This window comes from Musa acuminata, chromosome BXJ1-4 (assembly GCF_036884655.1).
Source record: "Musa acuminata AAA Group cultivar baxijiao chromosome BXJ1-4, Cavendish_Baxijiao_AAA, whole genome shotgun sequence".
NCBI lineage: Eukaryota > Viridiplantae > Streptophyta > Magnoliopsida > Zingiberales > Musaceae > Musa > Musa acuminata.
In genome coordinates, this window is record NC_088330.1 from 12,037,501 (window position 1) to 12,064,742 (window position 27,242).

A 27,242-nucleotide genomic window follows, 5' to 3' on the forward strand; every position below is an offset into this window, starting at 1 on the left:
GTATGTACTGGGGTTCATAAAAGTATGTTACCAGAACCAAGAATCCAATGCTTCGTCAACTAAAGATTGACAAGATATCACTAAAGAATAATGGTTACTGCTGAACATACCTTACAAAGCGTTTATGCTCATCCTTGTCCACATTGCCACTGGTACGACCAAGACCAAATGGCCTTCCATTTAGCAGCAATTCATCATCATTACCATCTTCCTTTTCTGGTGTTACACCATTATGAGTGTCATGGTCTTCTGGCTGTTGGGGTTCATCTTGCTCGAGGGTCTTGTGGAAAAAGTCAACACAATACTTCTCATTCTCCTCTTCATCAGGGAGCTCACCTCTAGCTAGTTTCTCGTACAGTTCAGCCTTCTTCTCTAAAGCTGAATAAACAGCTGAGCCATCTTCCATAGCTTTCAGCTCCAGCTTGTCTCTGGATTATCACAATAACTAAACCATTAATAATTTAACAAAATTTTAGATCAGAAGAAATTATCAACAATTTCTCTGCCAAAAGAACAAGAAACAAGGTTAAACTTTCATTGGGCATAACCAAACAGAAACAATATATCATCTTCATTGCTGGACAACATTCAAAGGAGAGATGTGCAAGCATAGTTTGAATTGATTAAGTTACACAATCAAAATCATACACCAAAAATATGCTAGTCTACTAATTGCTTCGTGACCATTACAGAAAAAATAAGATGAATACTTTGTGTCTAAAAAAAATAGCAATCACTTGGTCTCATCAGACTAAACAGAAACAAAATATCATCTTCATTGCTGGATAACATTTAAAGGAGAGATGTGCAAGCATAGTTTGAAGTGATTAAATTACACAATCAAAATCATACACCAAAAATTATGTTAGTCTACTAAATGTTTAGTTAACATTACAGAAAAAAATAAGATGAATACGTTGTGTCTGAAAAAAATAGCAATCACTTGGTCTCATCGGATCAAACCTAAAAGAAGACATCTCGAGTTAGAACGCCATTAGCATACAAAGAAACTCTTTAACAATCATGATTCTAGCATTGGCCTCATGATTTGGAGATGCCAACAGAACTATTGACGAGCTAATAAGAAAGGTTTTTTGTTTTGCCACACTCCCCTTAAATTAATATCAAATGATTCCAGCATAAGCATGGGCCATCTATAGAAGAACATATTTCTGAGTCAGCTTAGTATACTCTTGCACTTTCCTAGACACACACCGGTCGTTCCTTGCCTCATGGTAGCAGCCTGAAATAGTGCATGCCAGTCAAAAGTGGTTAACATGCCAAGCACATGTGATCCTTTCCAGTTGGTATATTTATCTCATCCTAATAAATTTTCACAAGAAACAGGATAAGCATGACAAAGCATGGCACTTATTGTTGATAATGTATCTAATTGGTCGCATCTGGTGTTAGTGATCTAGGTAAAGTTACGCCTCTGCCTCAGTCTAAGTTCAGCTTCAATCTGAATTCAGGTTTGGAATCTGTTTGGTCCATTTTCTCACTCTAGATTCTTAGAATTTAAAGGCTCCAGAATTATAATTGACAACCAGAAATACAACTAAAGTTCTATAAGATACAAACAAAAAAGTTTCCGCTGATGATCAATCTCTGCCTCCCTCCGAAGTGAGTATCTATTTCCTTTGCTGTTTACTTCTGCATATGTCAAAAATAAAGATTATTATGTACAGCTTTGTTCAGATTAGCGGTGCATGGCTTTCCTCCATAAGCTAAATATATTCAGACTAGTATCTCTTAAAAGCCATTTCGGAGACAATGTCATCAATTTCCTAATGCTGTAACTTCAGTAAATTACAAGACAAGTTCCTACATTAAATGGTGACAATATCACATGTGCTTTTTGTAACAATGGAGTCTCCTTTATGTAAAGGTGTTTTTTTTTGTTTCTTTTCAATTTTTTTGCTAAAAATTAATAAATCAGATCATTTGCCTGAAATCCTTAGTGGAAAGAACTATTTTCAGTTTAAAAGATATAGGTGACTCAAACTGTGCACAGTGCATTTTCTTACTATTCTTCTCCTTTGGCAACTTTCAAATGAAGCATCATTGTCATGTCCATCTATCTAGCTAAAATGTGTGATCATGGAGACCAGTTTGCTACCTTCCCCCATTATTAAAGATTAGAAAATAAATTAGTGGAACAGATACGACAAAATCAATTTCCAAAGATCGTTTCCCCAAGCATTTAAGCAAAATTAAATCGAGCTCATAATTCATAAACTAAGACAACCTTAACAGCGAACTTACTCCTAATATTCAAACATAGAGCTACACCAACTGCAAATTATAGAATGATAAAGGTTAAACAATCAAAGTTAGATCGTCAGTTTAATCGCAGATGAAGGTTAACCAACCATATACTCAACAAATTGTGTTTTTGGTGCTTTTTCATCCCTCTCACACTATCACCATGATATAAAGTATAAGATGTTCTCCATAAATTAATAAATGATTTAACAAATTTGTTAATGGCTCTAAAAACTCACAATTTCATTGCCCTGGTATCATGATACAGTAGAAGTTAGGTTTGTGATGTCTTATAAAAAGGAACATGTCATTTTATATACTGCACTAGACTAGTCATACCAGGATGACTGTAGGCATAGTCATACTAATGGCATCAATTGAGTTCTGAATCCTGGTCTACCCACCTTGCTACTCAAGCAACTGAACTGGAACTTGTTAATTAAAGAATCCTTTAGCTTTTCGTTCAGTACATCAATAAACATTTTACGATCACACACCATACCGAGTATTGCTCTTATGATCTTCCTTTGTTCATTCTAAGCAGGAAAAAAATATGGTATGAATCATCTTGCCCAATATGCACTGTGCCTACTACTAGTTTCACCTTTATATTTACCTAGGTTTAATATTTAAGCAAATCATTCCTATCTCCGTTGTGAAGCAAACAAAAGGAGCAGTGATATGGGTGTGCCAAAAGATTGTTGGAAGGTACTAATTCACATGCGTGTCCAACAGATGTCTTAAACTAGCAGTCCATTTTTCTTATGTAAAAGATGGACTCAACACAATGCTCAATGCTGTTTTTGAACCCAAAATTTCATTTTTATAATCTGAATTCTTGTGTATTATCATTACTGGGTTCGGTAATGAGTACCATATTGTCATTCTCATGTTAAAGCAGCATGTTCATATCCACATGTTCATTTTAACATGACATACATATCCGTATTTCATGTAAACGAACTAAAAGAACTAAAAGAATGTCTGAGGAAGAGCATTGGACCATCCTCGCACTGCGATCGACACTCATGATCTATAGGCTTAGGGTTTAATCATACAGCAGGTTCTGATGTGCTAGGTACGTGATTTAGATTAATCTTTTGACAACTGAAAGTATAGAGGGCACAACTAATCCTAAGAAGAGGCCTTAGGGTTCTCGAACCCACAAGCAACCAATATTCTGATTCGTCTAAAAAATAGGGACATGTCAATCTTGCCCTAATGAATCCAAAATTAACAAGGCAGGCATCGAAAAGAAAGAAAGCCCGGAGATCCAACGGGATGGAGGCACGCTTACTTGTTGGCGCGGCTCTCGACGCCGGCGTTCTTGTGAGTGAAGAGGTCGGAGGGGAGGGGCTTTTTCTTGGCGCGAAGGAACTCTGCGTCGGGGACTGCCTCCTTGGCCTTGCGAGCCTCCTCCTGGGAACGGTACAGCTGAGCCTTGAGCTCGACAATGGAGGAGGCTCCGACGCCCTCGATGGCCTTGTGCTTCTTCGGCATCACCGACGACTCCGTCAGCCATCCCAGCGACTCCACCCGCTTCTTCCTCTGCTCCTCTTCTTGCTCTTTCCCCATCTCCGATTCCTCGCTCTCCCTACCTCTCTATTGGCATGGAATGGGAGGAAGAAGGAAGGATTAGAACGCGAGAAACAACAGCAGGCTTCGCTTGCAAGAAGGGACGGCGAGGGCGAGGTGCTGCGATTGGGTTCACAGGGAGGGCCCGCTCGGGGGAGAGTCATGTTATTAAGCATCGCTTATCGGGACGGTGCGATTCGATGGCGGTTTACCTTTGTCGGAAATATTACATACATACCCCTCGAAATTATTTTGGGCGAATTTCCTTTAAAAACTTATATTTTTTTTTCATTCGAGCCTCTAATTTTGTTTTTCCTTATCCAGAAAATATCTCAAGACATTCAGTTTTGCATTAGATAATCGATAAGGCGAATCAGTTCAATTACAATATTTTTGTATAGACTTTCTCATATAAAAAATATTCTATTATTTCTAAATCAATTAGAATATTTATTTATATTATATATTAAGTCTCTCAACACGGTGCCATTCTACATGTTTTGTTTAGACAAAAGAATAGAATAGATAGATAGATAGATAGATAGATAGATAGAAGCCTCCCTCCAAAGATATATATATATATATATATATATATATATCCCTCGTGGATTCCATAATACACTGCTTGATGTGAGCAACACTGATATGACACCACTGTGATCCCTGCAACAATGATATTACCTCTGTGATCCCTAAAAACATTAGCCTATGTCTACAGTTGCCATCACACGGAGAGTAGCAGTAGATGGCATATTTTCTGCCTTCCTCACACAACTTTCAGTCGATGGATCAACTGAAATCCCTTAGTAGAGGCACTTACGGCCACAAAGAGGAGGAATTAACCACAAGCATTGACAATGTTAAATGCGGAGAAATGCAGTATTAAGTTGCATCAACCAACAATAAAATGCTGGCTCTACATCTGCTTGAATTCTATATATTTAATCTCATCGCAAAATAAAAAGTGCATATACATCTTTCATCCACCATTAACAAGGATATCAATAACATCAGCTTTTGAAGGCAGAAGATAACCAGAGAATATAATTGGCCACCATCAAACACAGGTGCGGATTCCACAACTATCGATATTTTGTAAAAACCTTGATAGAAAGACTGGCACAAGTATGGATTTGTAGTTGAACTGGCTAAATTGCCTTAAATAGAGGTCCTTGTTTTTTCAACTCTCCATATATACAAGTATAGACACAAAGGTTCCATAATTTTTTCTGCACCTGTACGATTGTGGCATGAGATGTGTGCCAACCGGTAAACAGGCACAGCTATCTTTTAGAATCATTACAGTCAAGCCACTCTACATCAATTACCGTTCAAATGTCATCGTTATTTGGAAAAGTCTAGCCTTCAAAATGCAGCTGCTTGTTCTAAGGTGATGGCCGCGCATGCTGACCCCAAATAACAGTATCAGATTTGATTGCATAACCTTGTGGATAATTAGACCAAGGACAGAAAAGAATGCCCTTAGATAACATAAAATCAGTTCAGAGAGATGAGTCACAAGTCTCTGATTATGAAATTCATGCTGCAGTATCTGCAGCTGCCCATGATTGCATTACTTACGTTATATAATCATCATTGAAGCTCCCAATTGAATAAACATATTGGTGACTGGGCCCACAAGCAGAATTCTTGTTCGACGAATCCACCTGCTCAGAAGCATGAAACACACTTGCTGTAGTTTCCTGTTGATTTGCCACTACTGAAGTTGAATAACTATTTCCAACAGTATCCTGATTTACTTTTGTCTTGTTCTTGGTAATCTTCTTGTTGTCCATGGACTTGTTCGAGTTGAGCTTTACCATCTGCTGTTGAAAATCAGCAAGTGGATTGCTAGTCAATTTTGCTTTGGCACCTTTCTTTGGATCAACAAGCTTAAATTCTAGCCTGTACAAGGCAAAGGCATCACAGTTGTTGATTTCATATTCATACATATGCCACTCGAAGTTGTTCAGAGGTTGCGGATCCATGTAATAGGACCTTTTAAAACCTCCATATTCTTTCAAAATCTGCTTCCTGGATTCATGCCAACCACGACCACAATAATCTGGCAATGACCTTTGCTTCCGATTCCCACTCTCAAATGCCCTCCTTGGCTTGTCAAAGAAGAGCCATTCTCTAAGTGATTCTCCTTCGAGAACGGAAAGATCAAACAACTCTGTATCATAGTAAGAAGATGTGACACCCTTGGAGTCAAGAAAAGAAAAAGAACCTTCAACCAAACTACCAGGAGTTGGTTGGTTCGTCTGAACCAAATTCTTTGTATGGTGGTTATCATAGCAGTAAAAGAATGAAGCAATGAAGAAAAATATGAATGCTTCTGTAGTAGTACAAACATACCTGGGGCGTTCCAGGGAGACTTTGCAGTTGCAGCACCTTCACATACTGGAATACCAACGTTTTTTCCTTCTGTCCTTGCATTAAGAGCAGCAAAAAGTGGCCCATCCTTCAGATCAATACCTCCGGGACGCAGCACTGGTGTCATACCAGGAGGGCCTTCACTTACTGCTAGGTTAGCATGAAAGCTGCTACAGTAATCTTGGCACCATTCTGACCCCTGAGCAGGACGTGGACAGTCCCAAAGTGCACACTTTGGTCTTAAAAATGCAGATGGCGGAGGACATATAGTTGGCAGTAAGTCTGACATATGTGGAAAAACATCAGCCCCATCATGCTCTACTGAAATGTTGTCATACAGATGATCAGCCATTTCCTGTTGCAAATTGTACAGCTGATAATCCAAATAAGTTGTCCCCTCCAAGCAATTCAATACAACATCATGTGGTCCAATAGGAAGGTTGCTTTCATATTGGTAAACTTGTGGGAACTCATGCCCTGATATTTCCTGATTCACATAATAATCCTGAAAGAAGAGACAAATTGACATAGTTTCACATGGAACTTAACTATCAGAAATTAATATTTAATGAATAGCAACTAAGCAAATCACCACAAGACAGACACAAACACCAATTAAAAGAAGCAATAAATCTCACTTCCCAGGTTATACAATGATATCTGTGCTAAATTATGATAGTGCCACAATAGTCTGACACCCTGTGGCATTTACAAAACTTGAACAGATGTACCCTTAAACTTGTTACTTTATGTGAATTTAACACACAATAAAATTAAACTATATGGAAGTTGCATCTTTAACATTTAGAATTATTGACATTTCACAAGACACAAATCCATCTTTAACATCTGTACACTATTAATTTCATGTTATAGCTCACATGTGAACTTTAAGAACTGAAAATGAAAGTTCAAACTGCTCAGGTTTTTCTATAAGATATACAGCCCACAGGAGATGATACGTGATTTGATGGAAACCAATAAGTGTTTTGTTGTTAATGGCAACTAATATAATTTATAGTCTGTAGGGAGAATGTCCAAAATGTACCATCGAAACTACAAGTCTATAACAGATAGTTGCAGCAGAATTTGCCATTTCTTCACGCTTCTGTGCATGTTTTCATATATTGGATAGTTTCTAGGTTGCTAACTTGTCTCTTAAGATTATATTTTTCCAGCCAATCAGCAAGCTTTTCATGTGTAAATTTGTCTTGGATAGTTGGATAGGAAATTGGCATCAAAATGAAAGTAACGATATGCTAGTGATATTCACTTGTGAATTGTGAAGCTCTGTCAATATTACTTGTAGCCTTCAAAATCACTATTTATCTTATACAAGTCTACAAACAAACTGCAAACCTGGGGGACAAGGAGCATCATAGTAGCGCAGAAGCAATTTTAACTCAATATGCATTTGGATAGTTATGATATCATTCAGTGAGAATAGATTAAGGATATTGTCTGTAATTCAGGACACTTGTGCGTGGCTGGTGGCTTTTAACCACTATTATAGTAACCAATAAAAGAGCTGTCATGGTGCTTGAGGCTTCTACCAATGCAAGGTCCATGATGGTCCGAATGTACACGCTTACATTAGCAAGTAGTTCCCAGAACTCGAAAGTAATCACCATGTAACTTACAATCAAACGAGTACATTGTAAAAGCATAAGCCAAAGAAAATACGTAATAGCCTGAATATCAAAGATTTATACATAAGCAAACACCAAGGTTAATAAAAAATTACACAGCTTCTCTCACATGTATATTCTTCAAAAGTTCCAAACATGCTCAACGTAGTGAAACGAACAACAACAAATGTTGGATGATAAACATATGCAGAATGCATTGACTAACATTTTCAGAAAATTGATTCAGTACTCTCAGTTTCATTGGTATGAGAACAAAATTTGGATGTTTCCTCTTTTTTAATTATAGTGATGTTGTTCTTAACTGTGCCCAAACTAGACCCTTCATGGTACCAAGGTCACTTGGTTAGGGTATGTGTGAAGTTCAGGTCCAAACAGACCTGAACAAGGGATCCAAAATGACCCAAAACCAATATTATCAAATGAGCAATTAAGTAGCAGATGGATAGTGGGGGCAAATCCCTTCTCTAGACATTCATTAAAAATTGAAGGTACCTGGAAAATCTCCATTCGTTCAAGTCCCAGATCCACATCTCTCTCCTTTTGTTACCTTTCTCCAAAAATCTGTTATCGAAATAAACTTGTACATTCCACAACTAAAAGCTTCTTCCTCCTACCTTGTTAGAATGCTGTAGCAAGACCTTTCTCTTCTTTATTGTGAAAATTTCTTGAATGGTTATTCTCAGAACATTCTGCACTATAGGCTGCAATTTGAGATAGTGCAAGAATGGCTCTGAGGAGTTCAGGCTGAGGCGCTTGGGATGGATATTTCATCTATGCTTTGCTGAAATTTTACACATATATTTGGATCTTTTGTTCGAGGTGATGAATTTTTGTATATGCGCTTTCAATATTATTTTGATGATTGGTTCTTTGATGTTGGAACTTTAGGATTTATTTGTTGCAAAGTCCTATTATTTTTTCAAGTGCTTGGTTGATGTTTCAGTTTAGTATAAGCAACGATCTAATTTATTTCTTTGAACTGATTATGTAAGAAATTTTATCATAATCCTATTTTTAATACATGGTTTTGAAATCTTAGAAATGGTTTATTAAGGTTTGAAATGATTAAATTATATTTAATTGATGGTACTCGATCACTAGTAAGCATCTGGATGAAGCAGATAAGGATTGGTCATTCACTAGATACTCAACAATTAACTGCGCATAGCCAGACATTGAGAGCTCCAATTCTGAAGGGATCAATCAAAATCTTCTTTTTTTTTAGCCGATGACCATCCACCATGCCTAGAAGATTGGGTATTGGGATTCAGCAATTCCACTTGGAAACATGATTTGGATTGCTCGAATCATGATGCTTCTGCCTCCAGAATTACAATATATCCATGATGCAGACAATGGGGGACCAATCTCAGACATAAACCAGAAAGGCAAATAAAATTTAAAGTCATTCCTACTCAAGAATCAAAACAATAAAAGCACCAAATAGTAAAGAAAAAAAACAATTTCCAATACCAGTATTCTTGAACCAATTAAATGTCTGGCTCAATTACTTAGACTGAATAACTTACCTAATAGCAAGTTATCCAACACAAGGAAAAAACCACCATCTAATAACCCCAAATACCAACTAAACTTTTATATATGTTCAGCTACCAAAGATGAATGGCTTATGGTTAATGAGCTAATACTACATGATGTCAGTAATGTTATTTCCTTTTATGCTTTCTTCAGAAATATACATTCTTTGATTACTTGCAAAATTCAACTTCATGACAATTTCTAGCAAACTTCTCCGTAAGTTTTTGCTGAAAACTTCACGACACCTAATAGAACGTTGAAACACAATGAAAGTCATTACATTTTCATGCAAGTTTGTAACATCTTGATATTGATCTAGTGCAATAACAGCTTCTTTTCCTTTTAGATCTCCATTTGACATAGAACTGGACCACAACACTTCAATAGGAGGTTGGAAAGAAAATTGACCTCGAAAGATATAACTGACAGAACACCATATTACCACTCATTCCCAGAGAAGCAAAAGAGAATCACATGTATCGAAGTTAAACAATATGAATGGGAGCCACACTCACATCTTGAAAGGCAGCATTTTCTCTGCCTTGGATGTACCCCACACCAGGTTTGGACACATCCAACTCCTCAGGCTTTGGAGTGCTCCTGAGTGCCAGCTCAGCTGGCTTGCTCGTGGCGTCATCCTCCTCCTCGCTCAGTTGCAACAGCCGTAGGGTCTCTGAGAACAGATCCGATGATTCCTTGACGTTCCCCTGCCTCAAAACCGATCGATCAAACACCAGAAAAGAAGAACATAGAACAAAAGGATTCGACGATCCAGATCGTCAGGCGAACTCACTTGCAAGGAGCAAGCCGGGGAGACCTCGTTGAGCTCGGCCCTCCACTCGCGGAGCATCTGATGGACCTGCTCCTCGAGGACGGCTATGTCGGCGATGCGGCTCTCTTTGCGGGCGGACTGAAGATCATTGAACATCCCCTGGAGGTCGTCCACCCGGTTCTTCGCCTTCGCTTTGAACAGCCGGTGCGACCCTGATTTGCAATTCTTTCCCATCGCCCCTTTTTGTCCTCGCGACCTAATTGATTCCTCTCACCTAATGAAGCACGGATCAAGAGGAAGGCAATCGACGGAGATCCGAGGGAGATCTGACAGCAGCAAGGAAGAGAGGAAGAATCGAATCGAGGAAAGGAGAGAAGCCCTAGAATTGGAGTTGGGAAGGGTTTGAGAGAGAGAGACAGTGAGAGAACGACAGCAGCGGAACCAGCAGTGCGTTACGGCTGCCTCTTACTTCCGTTCACGCCGTCTGTTTGGCCGCCAAAATCGGGTCCTTTCCTTTCCTCACCCTTCGGCTATTCTCGACGACGACGAAGACGAAGAGGGTAAGGGAGAACCCCCAAAAAGGCTGATGACGCGGCAAAAGCGAAGGCGGAATTTGTTTATTCCTTTACTTATTATATTTATGTGGGGAATTTTACCAGCAACACTTTTTTTGCCTACCCGTCGAATCTACCCACCACCGTACCTGTCTAGTTCGAGCACGACGTAGGAGATGACCATGGGCCCCACAGAATGTGAGGCTGTAATTTCTCCCAGATGCGCCGCTTAAGCCATGCTACGTGGGCATGGTTGATCTGGTTTAACGACAACCGTGAAAAATGCTTCGACTTGGGAGGATGTGGCTGACACCTACCTGCACGCTCCTCTCCCCACCCATCCTCCTCACGAATACGCCACGTGTGCCACTCGCGACTTAAGTCGGCGAACAAAGTTACAATCATGTACGTATTTTTTACTGGTTTCTATACATCTTTTATGCAGCTTAGATATACAGCAGCTTAAATAAAAAGGTAGAGCATATGCACATCAAATTAAATTTCATTCACAAACACACACACACACACATTTATAGAATGGATTGATCGCTAAAAGCTACCTTCAAAGTCAGAGTTGACTCCTGAATTAGGCATTTGATCGAACTCACAGCACCTTTCTCCATTGAAAGTAAATCACTTTTATCATATGTACATGCGACTGCAAATGAATTTACAATTCAGGGAATATTACATGTAATTATAAGCTGGCATGCAAGTCAAAGGCAGGCTTTCGATATCCCCCTCTCATGTGTTGCCTCATCATAGGTAATCCTCCTCTTCGTTCATGCATTCCATTGTTTCCTTCTTGAATCGCTCATCATCTCGTCGATCCAAATAGATGCAGAAAATCAAAATAACTGCATCTGCAATTGCTATTTACAATACTTGTTCTTGTCTCGACTATCTCTGTAAACATTTCCAGTTGCAAGACACCAAATGTTCCCGAAATAAAAAAAGGCACAATAAATGCATGGATATAACTTGACTATGCTGCTAAGCATGAGGAAAATATAGATTTAGAAATCAAAATTTTACCAACTACATCTAAACAACCAACCTTTTTCTTGACCTTTCCATTTCTTTGTTGTGGTTCCCCCAGTGTGAAGCCAGACTTTTAATGGCGATCTCCTGTACATGTCGCAAATGCATCATCTTAACGTATACTGTCACACAGGTGATGAGCTGAAATTATATGCCAATATAAGGTTGATTGTCAAAGTACATAAGCTGACAATGTGAGTCAGAAAAGTATTTTGCAGTAGATTCCTGCGCTTGTTCTACTTGGCTAACGTTTAGAGAATCCACGTTTCCAGAGTTCTTCAGCTCTGGCTCCAAATCAACTCATGTAACGAGTGACAAGAAAATGGAGATCACTTCATATCCTTCAGCAAAAGGAAGAACAAACAGGCAACCAACATGTGTTATGTTTCAGGCTGTAATGAAAACTCTGTAACTAAAAACTGTATCTTGGGAAAAAATCAGAGATAAACATGGTTATGCTTGTCGTAAGGATGTTAATCTACATATTACATGACCGGGCACTACATGGCATGTGTATATGGTATTCTATGGTTTTCAGAATAAGTAGTTGATCATGTCATAGCATCTTAAGCCTTTAGGAAAGATCTACAATTATAAGTTTTCAGAACTATAAGCTAAGTTTTGGAATGTTTCATTTTTGAGATACATATGGTAAAATAAGACCCAAAAAATAAGAGTATTGTTAGAATACTTGCAACTCTCTTATGGTTCACAAATGGTAAAATAAGACCCAAAAAACTGGACTAAACAGCATAAAATTGCTATTGTCATATATTTCTACTGCATTCAGATGAAAAAACCATGCTTCCAGTGCCTAGTCACACATCAACTTCCTAAATACATATTGTTGATATTTCAAAAGAATAAATACAAGAACCTTCGATAAAGAAGAATGAGGCTGTCACAATCACTGAGATTATTAGCAAATTTAATGTGATACATACTACTATCACAGATAAAGTTGTAAATGGAGTGTTTGATGTAATGCTTATGTATATTCATGTCTTTTGGTTTTGTTCATGCTTTCAACAGCATGTAGAGGGCTGACAGTAGGCTGAGCAGCTCAATTTTTGTTGGCTTTGATGGCCGTTTTAGGCTTGTAAATGAAGGTTCTGTCATGTGAGTACTTGTGAGGATTTCAGTCTGTAGTGGACTATTTTGAACCCTTTGTTGTACGACCGTTTAGAACTTGTGAAATCTATGTTTGTAATTTGCATTGCCTATAAAGTGTTTGCTAAAATAGCTGCTTGTGAATCCCGAGTGAAACGCTTTCTCTAACCCGTTTTTTCCTTTTGTAGGTCCTAAAGGATCATCGAAGGTTTCAAGAAGACTGACTTCTACGAACAGACACGCAAGAATGTCGTACGACTTCGACAAAATCAACTAAGTTTGTGATACTATGGTGATTGAGATAGCATGAGGTTGGTGCAATAGCTTCTAAAACATCCGCTCTGTTGATATCTTGCACATCAACTAGGGAAACAAACTAATTATCAGCAAACATGGAAACAAAGAAAGATGTTCTTGTTGAATTTGCTGTCCAATGCTGCCTTATCTCATTCACTTCTATCAAAAGCATTCCAGAAATCACAACCATAGTGGATAAATCTTGCAAACGAAGTGATAGCGAAAGTTTAGTGTTTGATAAAAAGGATGAGAGACAGTGATTCCTAGAAGGAAGATGAAAATAAATATCTTTTGAAAGAATAAAGCAAATGACAACTATCGATTTCAGGAAATGCAATGGATGGCTTACTGGAATAATCAATTTCCATATTTTTTCTCTTTCCTATTAACCTTAAGAATCTTCAAACCCTTTTCCTTCTACTGGGAATATTCATTGAATTATTCACAAATATATCATTTGAGTAAACTAAACTTCACTTCTTGTATCTGCTCTGAGCATCTCATTACATGTTATATAAGTTGTCAAATACTCTTCTTTCATGAATTATGGTATCAAATGTCCTTTGCACTTGGGATCACAAACTCTTGCATTTTACCTTGCTGGGGTTGCCTAACCATCTGCCAAAGTCCTTGCTAAACATCCCAGGAGACATCACAATGACTGGGGCTGCAAAATGTTAGCTAGCTATGACTTACAAAGAGGGGCAGTTGTACAGCTTTACAGTCAGATTAAGGCCAAGCATCCGGATGCCTCACAACTAACAATATGCTTCACTCCACCACCATTGCCAATCAATAAACAAAGCATGATTACTCACTAACGACGAAAGGTCAAGAGGAAATGTTCCACAACCAAGAATTGCTTGGATAAATTCTTGGCTTCAAGCATGTTTCTTGTCCTATATATTTTCACCTACCACTAGGGCACCATAATAACTAACTAGAATATCAGATTAACTGGATTTTTATACGACAAACAAGCTTATGTATGAAATATCACGTTTGCCTTCTTATAATGGGAAGAGGATTGCATCGAGATGAAAGAGGACAAACCTGTAGGGGTTGCATTACCATCTCCCATCCGGCAATCATCTCACTTCCTCTTACTCGGTACAAACATCCATCACCTAATCTGGGTAAAGATTGTGCTACGGCCCGGTCAGGCAATTCCCAGAGCAGTTGGTGCGCGTCGGGCGGCATCAGCTGTTACGCCGGGCAGCACCGCGCGTCCGCCCCCAAGGAGGTACGCCGTGGGGTCTTCCGAGTGCAACACGTCAAGACAAACACGCACCCGGTGAACGATGCCGACAAAACACCTCGCCCCCTGTTTGGTTCTCCGGGAACGAGCCCACTTGAAATTACCGTACAGAAACGTCGTCATGTACTGCGGGAGTCATTTTCCTTGGGTCGATGCAATCGTGCGACGGCTGCCTTCCGATGGGGTTGACGGGTCGAACGAGCAGAGCACATGTAACTAATTCAAATTGGAGTAACTAATTAATTATCTTAAACCAATTCACATAGCTACATATCTTTGCATCATTTTCTTTGAATAAAGAAACAAAAACATTAATATGGATCACCATGCTGGATGTGTGAAAAAAACAAAAAACAAAAAAAGATTACATACAATTGCAACTCTTTCTCAAATAATAGTAATAAGATATTACTAATCAAAGATAAAATCAAATAAAAGAAAAAAAATATTTCTAATCAATTAATTTATTTAAAAGATACGAAAAAAATATAATAATTTAATTTTTTTCTAAAGTTATACTTTAAATACGATCAGCATCTTTCTCCCCACAAGCTATCAGCAATTTGACGATTTCATTCATGGTCAACCTTCTGCTGCGGTCTTCCTCCAAGCAGGACACTGCAATCTTCACCATGGCCGTCGCCTGCTCATGATTGAACTGCCCACGCAACCTGTGATCCACTACATCTCTCACCCATGACTCGTCGCTGCCGCCCAGTTGCTCCTTCAGCTCGGCCACCAGCGACCTCAGGCTCTTCTCTGTTCCGTCCGCTTCCACCCAGTCCGAAACCCGGCTCCCCTTCAGTATCTCCAGAAGCACGACGCCGTAGCTGTACACGTCGACCTTGGCGGTGATCGGAAAGCTCAGCGCCCATTCGGGCGCCATATACCCCGTCGTTCCTCGCATCCGCGAGATGTTGAAGCCCGGGCCGTCCCGCTTCGACAGCTTGGCCAGGCCGAAATCGGCGATCTTGGGTTCGAAGTCACGGTCCAGGAGGATGTTTTCGGGCTTCACGTCGCAGTGGATGACCCACTCCAAGCATTCATGGTGGAGGTACGCGAGGCCTCTGGCCGTCCCCAGTGCGATCTTGAACCTTTGGTTCCATCCCAGCGAGCTGCCGCTGTCGGCGCGGCCGAACAGGTACTTGTCCAGCGATTGATTCTCCACGTACTCGTACACCAGCAGCCTGTGCTGGCCTTCGGAGCAGAACCCCCACATCCTGACCAGATTCATGTGGTTGATTCTTCCGATCACGCTTACCTCGGCCCAGAATTCTTCTTCTCCCTCCATCACGTCCGTCAGCTTCTTCACCGCCAACACCCTCTTGTCATCCAATACTCCCCTGTATACCGCACCTGAGCTTCCCCTGCCGAGCTCCTCCTTGAATTTGCCGGTCGCCTCCCGGAGGTCGCGGTACGTGAACCTCCTGAACTGACGGCTTATCATCCGGTAACCTTCCTCCACTGACTTGGTTGTATCTCGGCCCCGGAAAATGCACCACCAGCCTGCGAAGATGAAGAGAAACTCTGCTGCTCCCAGTGATGCAGCAAATCCGTAGAGGTAGACCCACTTGGTGTTGCTTCTGTTGTTCCCGTACCTAAGCGAAGAGCTCGTTGTGACAGTGGAACCATCGGAATTGCAGGTGACCACAGATTGATTGGAGCTCGAGGAGGACACTACGCTTATAGGCACTTTGAGAAAGATACTACCTGGAAAATTCGGAGACTTGTAGCCATTGAACAGCGAACTCTTCGGGAAACACAACCCATTGCCCGCCAGTCGGTAGCCAAAAGCCCGGCAGTCGCAACTCTGGATGCATGCGTTTCGGCAGGCTTCAAACGAGATCATTGTGGAGTAGGTGCTCATGTCGAATCCATAGTAGTCCGTCTCCTGGAGCTCGATGAAGTGGAGCTGCTGCTGAGTGTGGTTGCTGCAACTGAGGTTGAACTTTGGCTTGCAGCCACTGTTCCAATCGGCGGGATCGCTCATCTCGTAGCCCGGAGGACATGAACACCGGATGCCCGGATAATACTCGCAAATCCCGTTCCTACCGCATAGCCCATGCACGTTGCAGATCTGCGACAGAGCTTCCCAGGTGATGGACCACGTCCCGGTCGACTCATTCAAGCTGTAGAGTCTGAGGTTACCATCGTAATCCATGGTCAGCCGCCTTCTGATGCCAACACCTAAATCGGAGGCTAGGGCTTTGAACCCGTCGCTTGAGTGGAAGTTCCCTTTCTCATCGAGAAATGCGATTCTCGTGCTGTTATAGTTTGATCTTCCGTTTTGGTACAAAGTGCTGTCCGGGTTTGGCCAGTAGATGCTGGAGATCTCCGGTCCATCATACATGAGCCTGAGGACGTTATCGTTGTCGAAGTAGAGGGTATAATAGCCCGATCTGCGAGCGCCCTTGGCAATCGGTGATACAAGCCGCTTTCCTTTGGTCAGAGGCTGCCAAGGAACCAAAGTGTCGGTAGGTGAATCGAAGCTTTGCCAAAGGACATGACCATCGCGGTCCTTCAAGACAAGGTTGCCGGTGTCGAGGAGTTCGGCAGTCGAAACTCCGGCGTAGCTGGTGTTGGTGTCCCACACAGTGGATCCGTCGACGTCGGTGAGGGCTAGTTTGCCGTCTCGACGCAGAGAAACCCTGGAGCCGCGGCCATTCACGGGGGCGTCGCGGTTCGCGGTCCAGACGACGGCGTCCTCCTCGGAGTTGGTGAACCAGATGGAGAAGCAGTAGGCGTTGGTGCCTACCTTGCGGAAGCCACAAGAGAAGGCGCGGTCCGGTGAGGTAAGAACGTCCTCCTCGTGCTGCTCTACGGAGAGAGAAGAACCTCTTTCCAAGGTAGAAGGATGTGTTGCAAGAGAGCAGTGGAAGAAGGCAAAGCTGAGGGAGAGAAGGATCAAAGGAGAGATGAACTTGATTCCCATGTCTGACGCGGTGGGAGAGATATCGGGCTACCTGTGGAATACCTCCTCTATATCAATATCATTTCCTTTGTTATTGACAGATAAATAAACTCTCCCTCTCTCTTTCACTCGCGTCAGAAGAATGATTGCAGTCGTCGGTCAGACTACAGTCGAGCATTCAAAGTATGCCATCATTGAAACTATTATATTTCACAACCAACGAAATGATACAAAGGTGAGTGAACGCGACCGGCAGTCGACGTTCCGTGACGGTGGCTGCAATCCCATTTCAGTATCTTACATCGTGTTTGTCTCCTCACGAATGTTTTGAGGCTTTCACTATTCGTTTTCCTCGGGATCTTCACCATGGAACAGTTTTCTATGTCATCCTGTTTGTTTTTAAATGTCAACTTGCCATAGAAAGTCAAAGAATGATTGGATATCTTCCATCATTACTCGATCGTCAACTTGGCATGAAAGCAGCTGCGGTCCAGACGCCAGCCGGAAGGACGGGGAAATAATTTTGGATAGCATGTAGCCACCGATCACCTACTTTGATCACTAAAATGATTTCTCCGGACACGTTCATGTCATGTCGTGTTGGAAACGTAAACGACGACTATGTCAGGAAGATGTAGAATTGCAATGGATATACACGGGAATACGTTACCAGAAGGATAGACTTAGACAGATCAACCTGCATCGTTCTCTTATCCGATCAATGATGAAATGGGAAATCTGTGGGTTAGCAATCAACAAATAAATAATAATAATAATAATAATAATATTATTATTATTATTATTATTATTATTTAAGTCTCTGGCAGTTACTCGCATAACAAATTTTGCTCCTACTTTTAGGGTTTTTGTGGTCTGTAAAACCCCCGCTGCCGGCCTTTTCCCGTCTCTTCCTCTCGCCGTGGCCGCTGTCGCCGCTAGGTCCGTCCTCTGGTCGGCGTCGCTCCAGGGTGGGGCGCCGCCCAAGCCGTTGCGGCCTCGCGCCTGCCCTCCGCTTCTCTGCCTCCCTAAACCGAGGCCCGCTCCCGCCGCTCGTTTCCTCAGGTATCACCTATATCAATAAGAAACCGGTTAGCGTTTCATCCACATGGGCTTGGATCCTGGATCTCTTCTTGCTCTGCTTCCTCTAACGGTTTCTTCGTTTAAGGTCTCCCGTGGAGGCGAGCTTCTGCGTGGAGTCGCTCATGCCGATGCGACGGCCTCGGCTCTGATGACCTCGATCCTCAATGTTTCGCTCGGGGGATACGGGTGGCTGTCCCAAGGTATCGTCCTCCGCTTCTTGCTTCTTTGAGCATTTTATTGAGTGGATCGTGTGCGGCTGTTTAAATCGATTCTATTTCTTGCCCTTGAGTTGGTTGCTATGGTGGCTTACTGTATGTCCAATTAAATCATGTTACGTAGTTTCAGATTCTCCTAGACATCAATCATTTTATGTATGCCAATGGTCAGATGAGGGTTGGATGGTTATTGAGTTCTTGACTCATCAATCATTTTAGACAGCATATTATAGGAAGACAAGAGACATATAAATATTAGCTACAGTGTCAGAGGAATCTGATGCTGTGTTCTTGGAAGCCTCGAGTGAACCAAGAAGAGGCAATGGACAGATATCAACAATTTTCCTTCAAGTGCCCATTTAGACATGCAGAGATGTGGACGATTGCTACTAGGTTAGGGCAAGAAGTAATGCATCTCCATTTGTTTATTATTGCGCAATCCTTTATTCTAATCGTCTCCCTCTTTACCTCCTGCCGAACATAATTCCTGGAATTATGCCCTGCTCTGTGACTTGCACAAAATGCAAATTACTCCAAAGCTCTGCGTAAGGCCTGCTGCATTTTTCTATTCTACCTTGTTCTCTCTGTCACTGAACAGCACATTCACTTGTGTACCTTCTGCTTTAACCTATAAGCCTTCAACTTGTAATCCTCATTTTTCTTCCAATGTATAAAGCATAAACTAATCCTAATGAAGGAAAGAGAGACTATATATTGGAATTTGTCTTGTTTTATGTTTGTTGAATCGATGTGCTTCTCGAAGTGGCAGTGGAAGTAGCTTAACTAATTGTGGTGAATGTACTAGGAGTAGCTTAAGTAATTGTGTAATTAGTTGTTGGAGGCCCTCTGTTTTTATGAAGTTGCTCTTGGCATTTTTTTTTTATCTACATGCGTGAAAATAGTATGGTTATTTGTGTGGGATTAGGTTTAGAACATTAAAAATTTCATTACAGTGAAGTCCTTTCCCTTTTGAGGCCCATCCTGTAGTTTGTTTTAGGTCAGACAGTTTGCGTTGGAAACAACTCTAGTTGTCACCAACAGTAAGCTACCCTAATGTGTCGATAGAAATCATTCTTGGTTGTCCTATAAGTTCGTACTTGTTTTAAACACAATTGTTTTTACATATGCTGTTCTTCTTTTTTTATTTTTGATGCAAGAACACATCTTTTTTCTCTTTTGCCTTTTTATATCACATTGTATGTGATATAAATTCTTTATAAACCTTCAAAATTGTTTATTGTTTATGCACAAATATTTCAGGACCTTTTTGTGTTTCACCAGTTCTTGCTCTCTTTTCCTTGACACAATTAGTGGAACCAAGAAACCTTCTCCCCTAAATACAATTTATTACTATTTATTTACCACTGGCTGGTCTTGACTTGACTAGCTTTTTGTAAAAGATCGAGATGCTATCAAAATCAGAGGAAAAAATGACATTATTGAAACTGGAAGCCTAGGCCAAAAAACATGTTTGCTGTTCATATTTCGGTAGAATTTCCCATCTTAATTTTTTTTCTTATTCAATACGTTGCCAAATGAAGAGATGTACTGATATATTGTCTTTAAGTCGGCTGGCAATGAGGATGTATGATGATGGTATATCAGGTGGATTCAGCCAGATGCATAGACAAAGACACTTGATATATTATCCTCGTTCATGCTCCCTTGATTTGTTGAAGCTTTATGGGGCCTTTTTCTAGGATCGGCTGGGTGCACATAGGAAAGGGGAAATGTCATGACATGTTCTGCTAATATTATAAATTTGCTTGTGTCACTCTGGTTTGTTAGCTGATATATATGTTTCAATAATTTTAAGTTTGCAAAAGGTTTTATTATTTCTCCTCTCATATGTCGGAAAATGGATTTGCCAAGCCAATGTGAAGACGTGGTTTGCTTGACTTTTTCAACTTCATTTGATATACCATAGATTTCATGATGTGTTTATGTCAACGTTTGAATTACACGTGTATGTGTTAACGTGAAGACTTGGTTTGCTCAAACTTTTTCTTAACTTCATTTTAGTATTCTGCATTGTGTTCTGTCATGGTTGATACGTGCTTGGTTGACTTTCTTCCTGTTTGTTTAGGTCTGATATTTTTGGTATGGAGAGTTCTCTCTCGATTACTTGCATTTTCTTCGATCTCCATTATGGAAAGAAAAAAGTTGTGATAGATTATGGTTTGAAATTATTTTCCAAGCTTCTGTTGTTTCATCACCAGTAGTTGGAGCTCAAATAGTAATCGTAGATTGAGTCGTAGGCTTCCTTCTCATGGACATTGCATCAATGGTAACCATTGCTAAGTACTATTAAATTCAAGAATTTAATCTTCTTAACCTTGGTTAAAGTTGATCCTATATGGGAATAAGAATATATACATATATATGTTGCTTTTGCAGCGTGGATAAAGCGGAGGTGGGTAGAGCGAAAGTAGGCAACAAAGGGCGCTAGTGATGGGTAGAGCGAAGGATGGCCGCAATGGAGAGGTGCGACCCATGGCCAAAGAAGAGGAGCACCTGAATGAGGCTGAGATAGGGTACTCATTTGTAAGGTGGTGGGTGGTGGCGTGGAGGATGACTAGTTGGGTGACATAAGAGAGAGGGGAACGAGGCGATTGCTATGGCTACGGCCTTAGCCAAGGGAGGGGAACAAGGTTGTCATCTACAGGCAGCAAAGGTGGGTAACAAGGTAGTCGCCTACGGGCGATGCTACGCAGAGCCAACAGGAGAGGAGGTTCAACGAGTGAAAGGCGGGAACCGTTGTTGAAGGAGAGCAGCGCTTGGATGTGATGGGGATGGGGGCTCGTCAACAGGGTGGTGCGGAGGATGACCAACTGAGCGATTGAAGAGGGGGACAAGGCAATCGCTCACGAGCGATGTTGCATAGAAGCAACGAGGAAGAAGAGGGGAAGAGAAGGGGAAAGAGAGAGAAGGGGGAGGAGGTTTGACGAACGGTGATGACAAACACAATTGGTAAAGGGCGAAGGGGTTTTTTTCATCAAATTGATAAAACAAAATATCCTAAAATATCATACACACACACATATATATATATATATATATATATATATATATATATATATATATATATATATATATATATATATATATATATATATATATACACGTGTACGAACACACACAATAAACAATTATTAAGTTGTTTAGGCGACATCATTTGATGCACATTATTTGAGAATTTCAACACTAGATCCTATATTAAGACTGAAAGGGAGGATAAATGCTCGAAAAAAAAAAGGGGGAAAGAAACAGATTGGCAAATCGAAACTACTGTATCTCGGTGAGGTGTCTCGATGCATCAACTAGGTGGGAGGATGATTCGAGCCGGATGTGTTAAGAGTAACTCATTTGCTGTCTAACGAAACTGAGACATCTGAGGCATTTCCTATGGACACTGCCATTTATGCTTCAAAGTGGGATAGGAAAACAACCGTACTTCTAGAACCCACCATCCACAATATTGACCACAACGATCACTGCCGAGCATTGCATGATTTACCAATCTATTAGAAGAAAGCAAATCTACTTGTGCTACACGAGAAATCGGGCGACCGAGAGAATATAATTCCGAGTTTTCCACAGTACTCGTCGGCCATGACGTCTGATACGTCGTGGTGTCGTAATGAGCTTTCACCTGACAACAAATGTTACCAGAAGGATCCTGTTTGTCACATGGGTAGCAATTTTTATCTACGAACACCATGCAATCTCAGGATCTGATACAAATGAAAAGCCAACGTCGGCAACTCACAGCGTGAGTTTGTCTCACCATGCTCGTGCAGGTGCTGCAGCGGCTTGTCCATTCAATCTATCGAGCAGCGAATGAAAATCCATAGGCTGACCGCTCTCGACCATCCTCTGAACAGCACCGATGATCTGATTCCTATCATATCCCATACCAACAGCTTTCTCAATCATCTCTCCGTAGGAGTGATTGCGCGTCAGTCTCGAGTCATAGGGGAGAGCTGCACTATTGCTCGGAGGTATTTGCTGGTTCCTGGCAACTGGAAAGTTGTTGTTTGGTGGATAACTAGAGGCAGCATTGTAACCCTGTAGATTGTAAGGTGGAGGCGGATGCGTCGTGCTACCTCCCATGTAACTACCCTTGCTGAGCTGTGATCCAAAAGAGCTCTGGCTGACTGGAGACAGCATCGGTTGCTGCATATTGTGTAGGTGTGGCTGTGATCCTAAGCTTCCTGTTCGTCCATCACCGAATGGCAAAACTTCAGGGCGGATCGCTGTCACATTAGGTTGTGGGACCTGCGTAGGCACGCTGCTGTCAGGAAATGTTGCAGGAACAGGTTGAGGTGGGTATGGAGGATATGATGGTTGGGTCTGTGAAGCGGGTTGTTGAGGCTGGGCCACCTGTTGCGCCAAGTGCTGGGCAGGCTGTGAAGGCAATTGCTGCTGGTACTGAGAAAATGATGGAGGTCGATTCTGGTTGGCTATCAGCGGTTGCCGTGGTGGTGCCTGGACTGGGCCATCCTGAAGCTGAGGTCTTGCCTGCACAGGTTGGCTATGTGGCAAAGTTTGATGATGATGATAGTATCTTGCTGCTTGACTCATTATGATTTGATCCAGTTGGATATTATAAGAGATAGGCGGCTGATGCTGCATAGGAAGTTCTTTGTACGGTTGGATTGACTGAGAAGTTCCATCCGGAAGTATCGGTGGCGAAGTAGCAGGTCGAGGTAGGGCAAGGGCCAGCTGCTGGTTTGCAACGTCTGGCTTATCGTCCAGCTTTTTGGGCTCCGAAACAGATCGTGCAACAACTTCTTCCTTCTTTTCTACAGATTCTTTCTGCACCATTTGAAGCTTGGCCAGTTCCTTGTGAGTTTCAGCGAGCTCTTGCTTGTCTCTCATAATTTGAACAGACCTGTGGACCTGATGTGGAGAGTGCAAGGCGATTATTGTATAATAGACTCCAACTTAAGGTATCTGTAGATTGTAAAATGAACCTTATATGACTGGTAGGTACCATGATGATATCATTGCTTACACATGGTTTGAAATTGAACTCTATCAGTTTCGAGGTAAATAGCTAAGTTAATTTTACATGCAAGCCAGATTTTGTACCTTTCTTAGCCATAACATGAAGAAAAGAAATATACACCAAGAAATTTGAATAGATATAAAAAAATATAAAGAGGTACACATGCATGGCCATTAGCTTATCCACTAAAAGACCATCTTCGGTGCCGCATTGACCATAGGCAAGCATCACCCAAAGCATTTATGATTGCCATCATAAACCTTTATCGGTTGGTTGAAACATCCTCTACATGTGTATGAATATGGCTACCCATTTATAATCCTATCTGTCAAAAAAGCTCTGTGCCTATTTCGAGTGATCATCAACTTTCTCCTTTACTGATCATATCCACAATGCATGTATATTATTTAAGAAGTTCGTATGTGCAAAAGCCATCTATTTTCTAGGCTTTCTAAAGATCAGAAAAATAATTCATAAACTAAAAAAACATATTAATGGATAGTGGTTCTTCAGACACCACATAAATCTACTTATCAACATTCCAAGCATCCTACAACGTTGATGATCTTCTGTTTCACTTCATGTGCAAAAGATCCAGTGGACTGTTAAAAAGGATCAGACGATTTATATAGCATGGTTATCGTTACTACTAAACAGCCATTGACGTTTCAATTACCTTATAAATTTGATTGGATGCCATTTATTTTCAGATAAAACCATCTCCTTGATTACAACCTGATATTATATGTTTACTTGGACAACCAATCTACAGCTACAAGTTACACTCTCAAACTATTCCACTCAGAGGATGCTAGGAAATGTTAATCATCCAGCACATACAGTGATAACATTGTCCATTTGATATAGAAGGATAGCAAGTTTGAAACACAAGCACAAATTGCGTTGAACTCAGCGGAAAAATTAAAGCGTAGGTTATGTCAAACAATTAAATCCGACCAAAACCTTAAAAGGACAAAGAACTAGTCATTCGATCTGGAGTTCTTTCTGAATCAGCCTATGCCATAATGTCTCGATACCAAGAAAACATAACCATCTAATTTTAATAAAATCAATAATAACCAGCCATCACTATTACTGCTATTATAACCATAAAGGAGATTATCTGCAGAACCCAAGTCAAGCCACTCTAAGCGGACAGAAAGTACTATCATGAAGCATCTTCCTTTAATTGAGTCGCGAAAACAAATTATATAAACACAAACACTTATGTGATATCAGCATTAAACTTACTTCTTGGAGATGTTTCTCAAGAGACTTGAAGTTCAGATCCTTGTCACTCTGATCCTGAATGAAATCACCTCGTAGTTCACAAAGTGATTGTTCAAGTTTGTGGAAATGTATCTCCATCTGTGACAAACGGCCACTTATAGCCTCAAGCGATTGAAGTAGAGTATCAGCATATTTTTTCATGCATTTCTCGACAGAAGATGTTACACTATACTTGGAACAATCTTCTTTCTCATAAGCACTGACCAATGATCTCCCCATTCTGCATTCTTGGATATCCTGCTTTATGAAGATCAAGTAATAGAAACAATTTGAGATTCGATGCATTACCTTGTTTACATTACATTAGGGCTATCTTAGTTATTTCTCATGGAGAGCAATAAAAATGTGATGGTCCATGGACTAAAATCCTAGTTCTTTCAAATGAATAATTAATGGACTTGTTATAGATTTTCTAGTAAATTCAACAAAATAAGGATAAGTGACTTTCGATAGACATAGATTACCACAACATTAACAAATTCTATGATGTATATAAAGGACAAATCACACTTCAGGGCTTACATTTACAAGTGCGAAAGGATACAATGAGTGCATCATATGCCTCAACTTTTGAGAAAGCGAACATTCTTGCAGAAGGTGCAACACATCTGCATGTTACCATCCGGATCCAACAATAGGTGGCTATTCTTGATTACCAATTGAGCATAACACGATGAAAACCATCCAAGGTTGGAAACATATCAAAGTAGTCACATTATAGCGTCATACCAATGTCTATCTATGTAAAGACAATCCCAACCAAACCATCAAACTGAAACCAAACCAGAAGAGATCACAAGCATTAGCAATAATAACGAAAACCCTAATTCTCCCTTACTCTGAACAATCAATTGCATTACATCTACGGTTGGCGTTCGTAAGTAAGCGTCCCATGTTACAAGAGAAAATGGGATACGATGCCCATTCTAAGCATCAAAACTCTCGTCCTGTTTCCAATACTGACCAAATTGGCGAACCAATCCGACAAGTCCGGACATCAATACGTGGCATCAACAAATCAACGGAGGAAACAAGATCAAGAAAGGAGAATACCGTCCCGGGAAGGTTCGATCGCTTCCCGATCGAGGGGTCCTGGGCGGCATAGTCACCGTAGGGGCAGAGAACATCATCGGATCCGAAATCGAACGAGTTGGAGTCCGAAGCGGCGGCCCGGCCGGAGGATTCACCCGACGCCATCGAAACAGAGACCGAGGTAAGGGTTAGGGACAGGGTCGCAACCGTCTCCTCTTTTCTTGGTCGCCTAGGAAAGGGAAGGAAACGACAAGGTCGGTTGCTATCTTGCGACGACGGGCAGCTTATGGAGCGCAGCGAGGGCGACGAGGCGGAGACCAGTGAACCTCGACGGTAGGAGCCCACTGTAACGTCCGTTAAGATGTGCTCGCTACACGTTTCTTGCGGCTAAATACCCCCAGAATGAGACGGAGCAGGAAGGGGCAATGTAACACCTTGGACCATATCTAAGACGTGGATTCCGTTTAAGCTAAGCGGTTACCGAAAGACATTTGATGGGCGAGGATAAGGATGGAAATATAAAAATTCATAGTATGTGCTTTTAGTATTATTCTATATCTGCGGTTAATTACATATTCATTTTAATTATATATTATCCTATGCATTTGGACCCTTTTAACGGTATAATTTTTATGAGAAGTGAAACAATCGTTTTATTTTTTTCTAAAATTATTGTTGCCATAAAAAATAACATAATATGTGTTGGATTGATGTCAAATCAATAAGTAAAAAAAGATAATTTTAATATCTCTTTTTTTATTTTACCCAAATTAAAACTTTTTAATGATTAATTTTTATCGGTTTGATGGGTAAAAAAAGGTAATCCGGTTGACTTCCGATTGCAGCAAGGAGGCATTCATGAAGTGGCGGAGCATCTACTGCTTGTTCGGTATGATGAACTTCTTGTGCCCGACGTATTATCATGGATAAAATTCTAAACATGATGTTTGATGTAATGCTTACATATGTCTGTGTCTCTTGATTTGTTCATGCTTTGCACAACATGTAGAGGGATGGTTGAAGGCTTAACAGCCCCATTTTAGTTGGGTTTGGTGGTCGTTTTAGGCTTGTAAATAAAGGTTATATCATGTGGATACTTGTGAGAGATATTCAGTATGTAGTGGATCATTTTGACTCTTTTTTGTATAACTATTAAAGTGTGTTTATAATTTACATTGGCTATATGAAGTGTATTCAGAAATATTTGCTTGTGGATCCCGAGTGAGGCGTTTTCTTTAACTCGTTTTCCCTTTTCTAGGTCCTAAGG

General features: G+C 40.8%; 4 protein-coding genes and 1 long non-coding RNA gene across 6 annotated transcripts in view; 1 reads left to right on the forward strand and 4 right to left on the reverse strand.

Moving 5' to 3' along the window:
- Positions 1-3,980, reverse strand: part of LOC135649278 (uncharacterized protein At4g18257-like) — a 4,913-nt gene extending 933 nt beyond the window's left edge. Inside the window, exons 1-2 of the mRNA XM_065167491.1 lie at positions 3,563-3,980; positions 111-428 (exon numbers count right to left, since the gene is read on the reverse strand). Of these exons, the coding sequence (XP_065023563.1) occupies positions 111-428; positions 3,563-3,840 (596 nt within the window). The 5' untranslated portion in view covers positions 3,841-3,980. The remainder of the gene's footprint in view (positions 1-110; positions 429-3,562) is intronic.
- A 720-nt stretch (positions 3,981-4,700) lies between these two features.
- On the reverse strand, positions 4,701-10,790 carry LOC135649285 (transcription factor VOZ1-like). The gene is made up of 4 exons (XM_065167500.1): positions 10,198-10,790; positions 9,920-10,111; positions 6,199-6,721; positions 4,701-6,016 (listed from the first exon to the last, which is right to left on the reverse strand). Exons 1-4 carry the CDS (start codon positions 10,408-10,410, stop codon positions 5,418-5,420), a joined length of 1,527 nt encoding a protein of 508 aa, XP_065023572.1. The 5' UTR covers positions 10,411-10,790; the 3' UTR covers positions 4,701-5,417.
- A 4,083-nt stretch (positions 10,791-14,873) lies between these two features.
- On the reverse strand, positions 14,874-17,425 carry LOC135649292 (putative receptor protein kinase ZmPK1). The gene has a single exon (XM_065167508.1). It carries the CDS (start codon positions 17,366-17,368, stop codon positions 14,957-14,959), a length of 2,412 nt encoding a protein of 803 aa, XP_065023580.1. The 5' UTR covers positions 17,369-17,425; the 3' UTR covers positions 14,874-14,956.
- A 316-nt stretch (positions 17,426-17,741) lies between these two features.
- On the forward strand, positions 17,742-20,653 carry LOC135649303 (uncharacterized). Its single transcript, XR_010501225.1, has 2 exons — positions 17,742-18,409; positions 18,513-20,653. It is a non-coding gene; the product is annotated as an uncharacterized LOC135649303 (long non-coding RNA).
- Positions 20,654-22,120: 1,467 nt separating this feature from the next.
- Positions 22,121-26,358, reverse strand: LOC103981488 (uncharacterized). 2 transcript variants are annotated; one of them, XM_009398231.3, is made up of 3 exons: positions 25,997-26,358; positions 24,905-25,180; positions 22,121-23,544 (listed from the first exon to the last, which is right to left on the reverse strand). In XM_009398231.3, the coding sequence occupies exons 1-3, from the start codon at positions 26,138-26,140 to the stop codon at positions 22,426-22,428; spliced, it is 1,539 nt and encodes a 512-aa protein (XP_009396506.1). In that variant the 5' UTR covers positions 26,141-26,358; the 3' UTR covers positions 22,121-22,425. The 2 variants fall into 2 exon arrangements, with proteins under 2 accessions (XP_009396506.1, XP_065023592.1); XM_065167520.1 differs by having other exon boundaries at positions 25,466-26,139.
- Positions 26,359-27,242: the final 884 nt, after the last annotated feature.